This window comes from Chanos chanos, chromosome 16 (assembly GCF_902362185.1).
Source record: "Chanos chanos chromosome 16, fChaCha1.1, whole genome shotgun sequence".
NCBI lineage: Eukaryota > Metazoa > Chordata > Actinopteri > Gonorynchiformes > Chanidae > Chanos > Chanos chanos.
In genome coordinates this window covers 1,175,960-1,190,087 of record NC_044510.1, presented here as the reverse complement: position 1 = coordinate 1,190,087, position 14,128 = coordinate 1,175,960, and the positions used below count along the sequence as shown (strand labels likewise).

Here is a 14,128-nt window from a genome sequence, read left to right as displayed (position 1 = left end):
CCATCCACATCGGTGCTGAGGCACTTTCCATACACCTAGAACTGGAGTAAACAACTTATGTGTCATGGTTTAGAATAGGAGAAGGCTTTTTCCCTGGACATATGAGAACAATGTGTGGGAAGAGCTGGAGTTATTGCCGTAGGCATCTCTGAGTGAGACCATGCACAAGGCTAGTGTATATGGCTCTGATTCACACACACACACACACACACACACACACACACACACACACACACACACCGTTTCTTTCCTCTTTTTTTCAGTGAAAGACTCACATATAATTTTCACTTCACAAATCTTAGATACAAGCGTTTCACTGAGAATCCAGATACAAGTAAGCACTTATGTTCTAATCTGGTAGATATATTTAGGTGTAAGTTAATCCCCCTCCCTCAAATGAGCTGTGATGAGAGCCCCCCCCCCCCAGTCAGAGCCGTAGCTCCTTCTACAGAGATTTCCCAAATCCTTGGGTAGTGTGAGGGCCTGGCCCTTTGCCCAGTGCGGGGGCCCGCGCTGGAATTTCCAGACACTCAGTCCTTCCTAAGGGTTTCCCTGACAACTGTGGCCCTCTTGTTCCGGGTCACTAACAAAGACTCTGCTGTCTGTCTGTGTCCGTCTCTCTCCCTCCTCCGCAGGACGACCATCTGTAATCTGTACACCATGCCCCGCATAGCGGACCCCGTCTGGCTCACCATGATGTCAGGCCCTCCAGAGAAGAACCAGCTCTGTAGCCACTTTATGAAGGAGCTCGCCCTGCTAATGGAGCAGGCCTCCAAGAACCAGTGAGTGACTCCTCTGTCTGTCTCTCTCTATGTGTGTGTGTGTGTGTGTGTGTGTGTGTCTCTTATTGTTCACTGAAGGCTGACCAGCTGGAGATCTCAGATGGAAGTTTAGGGCTGTGAACTACATGGTAGTTATTGAACAGTCTTTGACATATTGCTGTCGGGGCAGGAATGCATGATGGATTGATGGATAATGAAATTGAGGGTAGATTAGGGTACAGATGATCCCTGCCAGATCACCTGACTGTCGGGTTGATTTTGTTCTGAGTGGAGCCCTGACTGTCGGGTTGATTTTGTTCAGAGTGAAGCCCTGACTGTCGGGTTGATTTTGTTCTGAGTGGAGCCCTGACTGTCGGGTTGATTTTGTTCTGAGTGGAGCCCTGACTGTCGGGTTGATTTTGTTCCGAGGGGAGCCCTGACTGTCGGGTTGATTTTGTTCCGAGTGGAACCCTGACTGTCGGGTTGATTTTGTTCCGAGGGGAGCCCTGACTGTCGGGTTGATTTTGTTCCGAGGGGAGCCCTGATTGTCGGGTTGATTTTGTTCCGAGGGGAACCCTGACTGTCGGGTTGATTTTGTTCCGAGGGGAGCCCTGACTGTCGGGTTGATTTTGTTCCGAGGGGAGCCCTGATTGTCGGGTTGATTTTGTTCCGAGGGGAGCCCTGACTGTCGGGTTGATTTTGTTCCGAGGGGAGCCCTGACTGTCGGGTTGATTTTGTTCCGAGGGGAGCCCTGACTGTCGGGTTGATTTTGTTCCGAGGGGAGCCCTGACTGTCGGGTTGATTTTGTTCTGAGTGGAGCCCTGACTGTCGGGTTGATTTTGTTCCGAGGGGAGCCCTGATTGTCGGGTTGATTTTGTTCCGAGGGGAGCCCTGACTGTCGGGTTGATTTTGTTCCGAGGGGAGCCCTGACTGTCGGGTTGATTTTGTTCCGAGGGGAGCCCTGACTGTCGGGTTGATTTTGTTCCGAGGGGAGCCCTGACTGTCGGGTTGATTTTGTTCCGAGGGGAGCCCTGACTGTCGGGTTGATTTTGTTCCGAGGGGAGGGGAGGGTGAGAAGGAAAAGATGGGAAGCGACTGCTGAACGTAGAGCGGAAGTGAAGCGGAGAAGAACAGTGTACCATGGAGAAGGACCTAAAACATTCTCTTTTTCTCCGTCTCTGTCTCGCAGGTTCCTCCCGGCTCTCGTCACTGCCGTCCTCACCAACCACCTGGCCTGGGTGCCCACGGTCATGCCCAACGGACAGCCCCCCATCAAAATCTTCCTGGAGAAACACTCCTCCCAAACTGTGGACATGCTGGCCAAAACACACCCCTACAACCCTCTGTGGGCACAGCTAGGTATGACATGCCCCCCCCCCCACTCATCCACCCATTCTCAGCTACACACATCTGGTGTTTTGGCCAGAATCTTGCATATTTTGACGATTAAATGCCACCAAGCACACTATGGACATACACTACAGAGGCTTTGAATGAACCCATTTGAGTGAAGAATGATATTGTGATGTTTTAAAATGGTTGAGTGTCATCTGGTTCATTCATATCATCCTACAGGACGGTTAGAATGACTGAGGGCACATATACATTTATAGTGCCACCTGGTGGTGAGATTAATTTAAAAAAATCAGTTAAACTTGCTAATCACATTAGGTATTCCGCTACAGAGTACAGGTGGACACGTGTGAGGACAATAACACAGCCCCCTCATTAATCAGGTGAACCTGGAGGGTATATACAGTTCCAGTCAAAACTTTAAGCATACTTCCCCATTTAAATGAATAGGAAAGAGCGTCCAAGCTTTTGACTGGTACTGTAGGTCGTCAGGGCCTCTGATGGGTCTGTGGGATTCGAACTTGACTTTGCTCCCGTGAAATGTTAGTTTAGCGTTTGGATGATGCAGAACACCCTTTGAACCCTTCTCACCTTTTCCTCCTGACCTCTAACCCTTTTCTACCCTTTCTGGCTGACCTTTAGGTGACCTGTACGGTGCGATCGGCTCGCCGGTGCGGCTCTCGCGCACCGTGGTGGTGGGGCGACGGCAGGAACTGGTGCAGAGGCTACTCTACGTGCTCACCTATTTCATCCGCTGCTCCGAGCTGCTGGAGACGCACCTTCTCGACAACACGGAGGACGAGGCCATAGTGGTGCCCGGTTCTCTCATCACCACCTCCCTACGGCGCGGTGAGGTGGAGGAATCCGACTACGTCCTGGTCACCATGCACAACCCCGGCGCCGACTATCTCTCCAAAGGCAAGGAGGAGGGTGGCCGCCTCACGCACACTAAAGCCGAGAAGAAAACTGGGGTTCCCCCTACACACCTGAACGTCCCCCTCATCTGCACGGAGGACGTCAGCGAGACGCCGTCGTTCAGGGAGTCAGGGAACCCACACCCGGAGGCGGCACGGCGGGAGACGGTGGTCCGCGTCGGGTCTTTGTCGCCGCGACTGGACAAGGATGACACTCTGGTGGATATGCAGATGCCACTCGAGGTCAAAGTTGACACGTTACGGGAGGGGCCAGAGCCCAGCAGTCTACCAATCAAAATTGTGCGTTCGTCGGGGATCCTGCTTGAGAAGAAGCCACCGGATAAGAACCTGGCACACACGCCTTTTATCTCAGACGACGATGAGGAACCAGCAGGAAAGGTGACCTTCCTCATCGGCGACTCCATGTCCCCTGATTCGGACACAGAGAGTCAGCGGAGAAAGCTGGAGGAGGAGATCAGAAAACACAAGGAGGACCTGAAGGACATGGAACAGCAGCATCAGCAGCAGAACAGTGGTAACAAACAGCCAACTGAAACCAAGGCCATGCCCATGCCAACGGACCAAACCAAGACCAACCAGGGCACAGAGACCTTTCCCCGGGTCTCCAGCTCCATGCTGCGGTGGAATCCTGCTCCGGAGGAGTGCATGGATCTGTTCGACGAGTACTTCAGCGACGACAACCCCGTAGAGACGCGGACCATCGACGACATCTCGAAAATGTCGGCGAGCGGAACGGACGCCGCCGCCGCCGCCGCCCGTGACCCCCGGGACTCCCACGCGTGCCTTCAGGTCAGGGGTCAGGGACAGAACGGTGAGGGTCAGACGGAGGGCAGAGAGGGGCGTGGCCGCGGCGACGCAGACGCCTGCTCCGCACGATACAGCCCCCGCTCCGCCATGCAGGACAAAGACGCCGTGATCTCTGTGGACGACCCGCAGGGCGACAAAGGGGACCAAAAGAGGAGCGTGCCACTGAACGACTGGGAGATCCCTCGTAACGAGAGTTCGGACAGCGCGCTGGGGGACAGTGAGAGTGAGGACGTGGGGCAGGACATAAACAGACAGGAGGGGGATTTGCATTTCTACGGGGACGATCAGGAGGACTGGCAAGACGAGGTCGAGCTCCCTTTCCCTGAGTGAGTGACCACACCAACACACCACATCCTCTGATATCTTCAGTTCTCAGATGGATACTTTCATTTTAATGGAACAGTAGATAGAAGAAAGATGACACCATGTCGGCTTAAAGTGAATTTAACTCCGTTTCTTAATAGTTCATACCAGATTTGTTTAGAGTTCAACCTTGAACGCTGGTGAGTGTTCTGATGTTTCGGTCTGTGGTTTCTCCCGCAGTGCAAAGTCGGGGGAGAACTACTCCAAACCGAGCATCGCTAACTTTGGGAGGTCGTTGTTTGGAAGTTACTGTCCGACGTACGTCCCTGATTTTGTTCTGCATGGAATACCGAGCGATGACAAGCTCAGGGAATGCCTCACCTCTGACTTGGCCCATACTGTACAGGTATGATTTTAATGTGTCAGTGACCACTTATTCAAGCCTTTTTGTTAGCGTGTCTTTCTCTCTATGACACGCACACACACACGCACACACACACAAACATACCATGTTACTCTCTCTGTGCTCCATCAAGTTCAAGTCGGTCTGTTTCACTGGCCTGACAAGATTATGCTGTTTTATTGCCAGAGGTTTGCTAACTGGAAGGAGGTTTACAATAGTTTCCATTTTCTCTCTCTCTCTCTCTTCTCCTGCAGCATCCAGTATTGGATGAACCCATAGCGGAGGCTGTCTGCATTATCGCAGACACTGATAAGTGGACGGTACAGGTCGCTAGCAGCCAGAGACGAGCCACAGACAACAAACTGGGCAAAGAAGTTCTGGTGTCCAACCTGATCTCCAACCTGCTTCAGTCCACATACCAGCTCTACAGACTCAACCTGTCCCCCAACTTTGTGAGTTGAACTCAGTCACGCTGGCCTCATTAAAGTGAATGTGAAGAATGTCGGCTTAGGGTGATATTGAATTCCTTTGCATCAACAATACCATGACAAATACCATCACAACCGGTCCAGCTCTACAGACACAGAGCTTATGGAAGAATCAGTGTGAGGCACCAAAGGACCCAGATTTACAGTCAAACCAACACTGCTTCGCCCTCATTAAAAATCTCTACAGTAACTACAGTACTGTGTGTGCTCAGGGCCTCGCCTCAGACTGCATATACCTAACTCTGCCTCTCCCTGTCTCTCTCTCTCTCTTTGTCTGTCTGTCTGTGTGACAGTGTATAATGCACCTGGAGGACAGGCTGCAGGAGCTGTACTTTAAGAGTAAAATGCTGGCGGAGTATCTGAAGGGACACACCAGGGTACACGTTAAAGAGCTGGGAATGGTTCTGGGGTAAGGACACGCTGCCAGTCCATCACTACATCACTGTCACTGTCCCCCTCTCCAGTACTGACCAGTGGTCATCCTGACCCCATTCCTGCCTCCCAGTACACACACACACACACACACACACACACACACATCACTCTCAGTCAGCTGTCTCTGACAGAGACAGAGCATTTGGACCTGACGATGCTGAAAATGGCTTTATTGTAATCGCTGTGTGTGTTGTGGCCAGTTTGGTCTGGTCAGTTTACGCTTTGGTGCATATTCAGTCATATGTGCTGTAGACTGGGGCTTACAGCGGAGTGAAGTAATTCTGTCCTGTCTAGAGAGTTAGCCCCTGCACTCTTCCTTTCAGTCTTACATCGTAATTGCCACAAATTTGCGACCTACTTTGTTGTTGAAAAATTTCTGTGCTTTTTTCTAAAATCGTTAATAACATTGAATTGACCTCTTTTTAGCTTTGCCTTAACTAGGCTGCAATGGTAAACTGACAGAGAGAACTCCATTTTTTTGTGTTTTTAAAGGGCATTTTATGTGTAGCAACATTCACAAACACACATTTGATTAAAAAAAAAAAGAAAGAAAGAACCTGAAGTGTTAAGAGGGAGTTGAAGAGCTTTGCTGTTTGCTCCTCGTCTCCCAACTCAAGGAGCAGCCTTAAACTGTCAGGTCGTTTTAAAAGGAAAGCATCTCATCTGTCGCATGGCCAAGAACAAGTTTCACAGTCTAAATGAGTGGCTGCCAGTCAAGCTTCATCATAGCAACATTCAAATCGAGAAATAATTACGATTGCCTTGGAGTTGATATGATGGTGTCGAGTAACATATTATTATATGTGAAACCATAAGGCCTTAAGATGAAATTGCATGTGAAATACAGTTTTTTATTTTTAAACCTCTGTTGAGTGAACCACACAAAGCCAGGCTGTCAGTGGACCTAATGTGAGCTAAATAGCGACTTATGCATGTTACTTCCATGAACGGATATGAAATGGAAAACCTGTTTTTAATGACTGCTGCACTCTGAGAGATGCTGAACGGTTTGTGTCTCTCTCTGTCTTCTGTGCAGGATTGAGTCCAGTGACCTTCCCCTGTTAGCAGCAATAGCAAGCACGCACTCGCCCTACGTGGCCCAGATCCTACTGTAGACTACACGGCGAGGGATCGAGATTCCTCCGCTCCGTCTGTGTAACAGCCACGTCAGGTCCAGAGCCTGAACACATCCACTGTGTCTCCCCCTGTCTGAGGCCTGAACACACAACCATACCCATTCCCTCAGCAGGGGGACAGAGGGACAGAGACCTGGATCTCAGAGCTGTAGGGCGGACTGCTTACCACTAGGGGGCGGCATAGCTCACTGTCCCCACCTCAAGATACTGTTCATGCACAGAAGGTACTGCAGGCCCCTCCCTGAGGAGACCCTGAGAATGTTCCCCTTCTTCTTCTTCTTTTTTTCCTTTTCTTTTCTTTCTTTCTTTCTGTTTTTTCTTTTTTTTAATAGACTGTCAAAGTCAGCCGACTTTTCCTAACTGCTGTTTTGATTTTTTTTTTCAACGGAGTGGACAAGGAAGCCAAAGAGGAATTTTAAGAGACGTTTATCCTCAGGCAAGAATAAAGAAGAACAGGAAAACGAAAACGAAAAAGAAAAGAGTTTTGGCAAAAAAAAAAAAAAAAAACACTTCAAAGCACCTTCATTAATGCATTCATAATAATCATAATATTCATGACACAGGTGAAAAATAGGATTTTATTTTATTTTTTAATCCAGTGTAAAAGATGTCAGAAATAAATGAAAATGTCAAATTGTCATCCATGCCGATTATGTTCTCATAGATATTCCTTTTTCATGTATTTGTTTACAAGCTAAACTTGTCCAAGTTGTCTCAGCGGTACTTTAGTGGCAAAATGAAATGAAATACACAGAGCTGTTTTGTGTACAAGCAACAGATTGGAATCGAATGAAACACCAGTTCAAAAGGACAAGTCACGTTCTGTGCATTCATGGCACCATTCGCAGTGTGCTGTTCAAAAGGACTGCATGTTCCTCATCTCAAATTCTTTTAGCTGCCAACATATGAAGGGAAACACAGTTGTTTGTAATGAAAATAAGGGGAAATCAACCATGTCAATGAAATGTTATGCTAGATTAAAAAGGGATTTTATTTTAAGAGGAAAAAACAACACCAGCTGATCAAATTCAGTCACATGAAACTTTAAAATGATACAGACATATATATATATATATATATATATATATATATATATTCACATCTTTACAAACTGGAATGCAGAAACCTGTCTGAGACTTTACACTCTCTAGCTTTGCCACTATATTGGGTCTAAACACAGCACTGAAAAGGTAGAGACACATGACTGTCTAACATTCACTAATGCTGTGTTTGGACAACAACAAAAAACAGAGAGAGAGAGAGAGATTTTAAGCTTTTTTTAAAGGAACAATTTCTTTTTCCTTCAAACCATCAACTGAGAACACACACTTATTTTTAACAGAGAAATGTTTTTTTTTTTTTTTTTAAAGTTTGAAAGGATCTGTTGTGGACGAATGGATGTGTGTTGTTCTGAGATTCTACCATGTTCCTGAGTCTTAATAGGCATGTGGTACGGAGTGAGTGAGTGAGAGGATCCAAGAGACTATGTTTCCACACGCTTATGACATGCTTGGCTTCTGCTGGAAACATGCTATGTGTTGTATTTTGTAAACTTAACCCATTGTTTTCTCTAAAGTATGTATTTATATCTAATTCTCCCTTTATACATGAACAGATAAATTATTTAGTATGGCGTGTTATGGTTTATGTAAATTGTATATATTCTTTAGTTTGTTTCCATATATTTGTACATAATGTCTTTCAATATGATCTTTTATTTCTTTAATCTCGCCCAATTTTATGGGAATGTTGTGCAATAAACACGCTAATGTTGTACATTGAACGCTGTTTTGTGGTGGATCTTCTTTAATCTGTTGTTTGTAACAGGAGTAAAATGACGTCGTCCACTGTGACATCTGTTTTTACAAACGTCATGATGTGTCACTGAGTGAGCCGGGACGCGCAGGCCACAGGATGCCGCGCGCATGCCTGTAAAGTTTGTCATGACCGGTGTCATGCCCAGATTCCACTGCACCGCACACGAACGGACGCGCGCGCGCACACACACACACGAACGTCACGGCATTTAGCTATTCGCGTTATGTGCTATTCATTCAGGTGTCATTGTGACCGCATGACAGGTCTGTTAGCTACATAGTTATTTACTCCCCTCCTCGGTGGAATCGAATGTAAACATAGCGAGTAAGAGGTGTCAGTGCTGCTCTGTTTGGCGCACTCTTAAGTCGTTAATCATCCGCATAGCAGCATTTAAAGGAGCAGAGAGGAGGAGAAAGACAACATTTTTTAGGTGACATCTAACATGTGTAAGCTTGAAAAAGCATTTGTTGGCTATCAAAATTTGCTTCCGCCGCTGGAAAAAAAAGGGCAGAGCGCCAATGTAAATGTAGTCAAATATAGGCTACACCAAACCAATCCAATGGGCTGTTGAGCACTTTATCGTTCGTTGAAACGAATATCGTGTGTGTCGTGCTATTGCTGTTTCTGCCTATTCTTTAAAAATCATTCTCTAAATGTTTTCAGTTCGGTTAAAGTAAAGAGAAACTGTGACTATTATCATCCACAACTGCAACTGGGTGCAATCCCTCAGAACTCACTCACTTGCATTGCTATAACTGATCCAAAGTCTTTTAAAAATCATTTTATTGCTTCCTCATTCCGTGTTCTACATACAAAGCGCATCCTCTTTCCGCGTTTTAGGCGAAACAGATATTTCAATAAACAATATTTTTCTCTACTTTGTGTGCTATTTCATGTATGCACTTCGACTTCCATGACTTCACAATAAAAATCCGGGCTTTTTCTCCTGTTCTGTGAACCGATAAAGTCATTTCCCCCAACTGACGTCCATGCTCCCACAGAGCCTGAGTATCGAATTATTTCTGCTCTATTTTACGTTGTAATGGCTACCTTGTTTGCTTCTCGTTTGTCCCGCGTGTCCCGTGTCCCCCGTAAAAATATAGACGTAGAACATACGATTTGTTGTTGTATAACGTAAGGTGGAAATGATCTGACCAGTTCACTGAGATCAGTCGCGAGGCATCAGGACCGCAAGGCAGATACGTCTCTCCATGTGTCACCATCAAACAAAAGTGAATGCATACATATACGGGCATATCAGAGGCATTTTATATGATACAGACAGAGCTGGCCATACAACATAAGAAACGCATTATTTCCTCAATTTCAATCAGTTTTGTCAGTGGGTTTACTTCTGTGTTATTTAGTAAAATACACACAGCTGGTGGGAGACGTCCAACACCACAAATCTTTACAGACAATAAGCTGATCAAATTCATCACTTTGAGCTTTCTGAAAATCACATTTGGCCTCTTTAAACAGAGACAGCTTGTTTTCACACGAGGAGCGTAACTACACGCTGAGCGGTCTCACACTGCTGAGTGTGAATCTAGAGAACTCGGAGAGAGGAATCTCAGTAGCAATGAGGGAGGTTTATCAGAATGAAACCATCACACCTTGGCAGTAGTAACATACTCTGACTTTTCTCATATTGCCATAGTAACAATAACCTCCTCTCTTGTCCCTTACTTCCTGGCTTATCAGTCAAAACCAACTAAATTGAGTGTTTCTGAAAACTTCTTTCGGTTACAATTTCCATGAAAGAAGTCAGCAAATATACACAAAATCTCAAGGTCTCCATGCATTTTTTTTTTTGTTTGAAGCACAATGTACAACTAACACATTTTACAGTGTAGATACACAACTAAACAAATGCATCTGGTATGGTTCCATTAAAGGGTCAGAGAATTCCTGTAAAAAGGCTGTACTTTCATGAGAAGTCATTCCATAGCATGTTGAGCATTGAGAGCATTACCTGAGATATGAGTAACTGGCATGGCATGTGTAATGGGGTCACACCTAAAGACTTTGTGTTTGAGTGATAATGGATGGGAGGGGTTGTGATTTTACTGGTGCACACGGGCACAAACAAAAACAAAAACAGAAACACCTGTGCAGGTATGATTAATGACCTGAACCTGCTCTGAGTCAGAGGGAGTAAGTACCAGACCAGTGTAAATTCAGTAGCCTGGAGACCTGCCAGCCTCGGACAGGAAGACTCCACTGCGCTAAATTCAGTAGCCTGGATACCTGCCAGCCTTCGACAGGAAGACTCCATTGCACTAAATTCAGTAGCCTGGAGACCTGCCAGCCTCGGACAGGAAGGCACCACTGCGCTAAATTCAGTAGCCTGGAGACCTGCCAGCCTCGGACAGGAAGAGTAACTGGCATGGCATGTGTAATGGGGTCACACCTAAAGACTTTGTGTTTGAGTGATAATGGATGGGAGGGGTTGTGATTTTACTGGTGCACATGGGCACAAACAAAAACAAAAACAGAAACACCTGTGCAGGTATGATTAATGACCTGAACCTGCTCTGAGTCAGAGGGAGTAAGTACCAGACCAGTGTAAATTCAGTAGCCTGGAGACCTGCCAGCCTCGGACAGGAAGACTCCACTGCGCTAAATTCAGTAGCCTGGAGACCTGCCAGCCTTCGACAGGAAGACTCCATTGCACTAAATTCAGTAGCCTGGAGACCTGCCAGCCTCGGACAGGAAGACTCCATTACGCTAAAGACAGAATCATGAGGGAAATCAGTCAAATAAACAATAATCTGTATGCCCTGTTGTGACTAGTCATCACACGTGTATAACATTAGCATTAAGAATATGGATCATGTTTTGGATGAATCAAGTTTTGGATTAAGTCATGCCTTTCATCGTTCTACTTCTCTTGATAACAGAATTACCAAATTATTGGGCTAAAAATGGTGCAGAACTAGTCCTTCTTGAGGAGATGTTGCACAGTGAGGTTGAGTACAGGACAGAGGATAAGATGGCTGTGACATAGTGATGTTTATCATACGTGTCCTGTAATGACCTCTCTCTCTCTCTCTCTCTCTCTCTCTCACTGAGGTCCTTTCCATGTGAATTCTTCAGAAAGACACTCTAAGAGTGCACTTCTTGTCCATAGTTAGTTAGTTAGTTACTGTCTGTGTGTGTGGATGAGTGAACTCTGCCAAACGAAGCCATGTGTTGTTTTCCATGGAGTTTATGTGATTAATTTAATCATCTTAAATGTACCCAAAAGAAAATAAGAGCGTCATTCACAGGACTCAGCTCTTACCCAGACTCTGAGCACAACTTGTCCAACGTCGAGATTTGTTCACGCTACATGACCTGGGGCTGAAATATTTTCACATGGTGGGAAAGCCCTAGAAGGTGCTTACATAGCAATAATAAAAATGCCAAAGAAATGAAGAAGCCAATTCAGATAAAGGTGTTTTTCTTTGTTTGTTTTTTGAAAGAGCATGATAACTTTGGGGCTGCAATATCAGTCACTCTGTCTTCAAAAACAGCTGTGATTGTAATTTTGCGTTGTTGTGCACTGAGAGCATTGTCTCATGACTGCCTCGGGCTACGATAAGGATGTAAACAGCGTTCCAACACTGACAGATCTGATAACCCTCACAGAGGACATGCCACCCAGTAACACAGCCAGCTTTTCTCTACAGCACAAGGTGTGCTGCTGCCCCCTAGAGGACAGCAGAGAGGTAACAACGGGAAGACATTTACTGCAATGAGTGTTCACACTTGCATGACAATGGCCCCTTGCAGCGAGGCATTTGGAAGTACGGAATAAATCACTGCATGACACAGCAACAGGGCAATGACATTTAGACTGCACACACAGCTTGTGTTTTAAGCCAGAGAGAAAGAGAGAGAGAGAGAGAGAGAGAGAGAGAGAGGACGGCAGCATTTTCATGAGCATTGCAGACTACAAACGTACCATAGAGAAAAAAATTCCTGATGGGCAACAATCAACACTGTAGCAGCAACATAACTCAAATAACAAAATGCCACCCATTAATAAAGCCTACAGACGGTGAGGCATATGAGAGATGTCACAGATCTCATAGTAGACCAACTCACAGAGAACTGACCTGACCTACAAAAGACAGCGCATCACCTGACGGAGGTTGATCACTCCTGAGGAGAGCTATGTCTGGGCAGGCAGCAAAAAACTCTAAGTGAAAAAAAAAAAAAAAAATACAGGTCAGGCCCAGATTTCCGCTGTTGTGTTTGCCGTCGCCTTTCTGGTGAGGAAGCTGGGTTTTATAGGCCCAGTTTGTTTGACATGGGGTCTAGGCTGACACCCATTCATGAGGAACCTCTGTTATTCTGTTTGGAGAAGTACAGACAGAGGTCATTAGAGATCAGGAGCTCCTACTATGACCCCTGTGATGACTGAGAGGAGAGAGGAGGATGTGGGTGTGTTGCTTTGACCCAAAGGCATTTTCACAGTGTCCCTGAGAAAGTTCTCTCGAGGTGAGGACAGAACACCAGCTGGGGTTGGCCAAGCTGCCTGCAGGGGCTGGTGAGACTGGGGGGAAGTCCTCCACCAGTGCACCAATCCCAGAAAAGGCAGTTTAATTGAGGCAGAAGTAGCACAGGCAGAGATAATGGAGATGGCTGAATTGGCATGTTTATTGCACCAGGCAGATGATACAAGCAAAATGGTCACTGGTCACGACAAGAAAAACAGCAAAACTATCGCACTTCCTCGAGCTATAGAGGGATGGCGACTGAGAGAATCTGAGAGGCCAATCTGATCTTCAGCAAGTAATGGAATTGTAAAAGAGCAAGAGAGCACTCTTCTCCTTTGCCTCAACTTTCTTTTAGCTCGGTTGACTGAGCCGCCACCTACTGAAAACACGTAAATGAATCCTCTATTGAACGGAATCCCATTTCCCATAGCGTCCAGTAGGTGAGCTGTAAGTGAAACTAACCACTCGGTCCCTCCTGATGCGGCGGGAGTAGACGGCCAGAGGCTGCGCAGCTGGCTTATCTAAATCTCAGCTTTTCTTTTCTGAAATTTACTTTAATCCGACAACGATGGAGAAGATCCTCCGCAATGGATATCAGCATTTGGAAGTTTGTACAGGGTGTAATATTTGTCAAAGCTTCGGATCGCTACAGTGAAAAGTTTTTTTTTCCTTCTTTTTCTGCCTGTGTCAGCCGTATTTGCTAACGCTCAGACTCCAGAGTTCTCCACTCCATGCTGAGATCTGAACACAGACACTGGGGTGGGGAGCCCTGTTGCTAACCGATCCATAATATAAGTGATCTACTCGCTACGAAACTGGGATTATTTGGTGAACGATATTTTATCTTTCATGTGGGAATTCCATGGAATTAGCTTGCTAATGAAGAACGATGAATTCCACACTGGATGTTTTACTGAAACAAGCTTTGAAGAAACCTCCATCACGACGAACTGCAGAGGTAGCTAATTTTCATGTTAACTTTGTTAGAACTACTCACTGAACCGATGTGTCATTCAGAACATTAGCCATCAGCGGGGTATTGCGCATCCATACAATGATAGCTAGCGAGGTATAGGATTGCACAAATGGTATCGATATAATCTTAATTAATGTAAACTTTTATAGCTAATCTGGTTGAAGTTGTGGTGCATAACAAAGCTGTAATAGTCACTGTTTTGCTAGCTAGCTAACTGAATTTAGTA

At 46.0% G+C, this 14,128-nt stretch overlaps 1 protein-coding gene across 1 annotated transcript in view; it reads left to right on the top strand.

Moving 5' to 3' along the window:
- Positions 1-6,882, top strand: part of fnip1 (folliculin interacting protein 1) — a 29,828-nt gene extending 22,946 nt beyond the window's left edge. Inside the window, exons 12-18 of the mRNA XM_030793757.1 lie at positions 636-782; positions 1,951-2,120; positions 2,757-4,182; positions 4,400-4,565; positions 4,817-5,014; positions 5,344-5,459; positions 6,522-6,882. Of these exons, the coding sequence (XP_030649617.1) occupies positions 636-782; positions 1,951-2,120; positions 2,757-4,182; positions 4,400-4,565; positions 4,817-5,014; positions 5,344-5,459; positions 6,522-6,600 (2,302 nt within the window). The 3' untranslated portion in view covers positions 6,601-6,882. The remainder of the gene's footprint in view (positions 1-635; positions 783-1,950; positions 2,121-2,756; positions 4,183-4,399; positions 4,566-4,816; positions 5,015-5,343; positions 5,460-6,521) is intronic.
- The last annotated feature ends 7,246 nt before the right edge of the window (positions 6,883-14,128 follow it).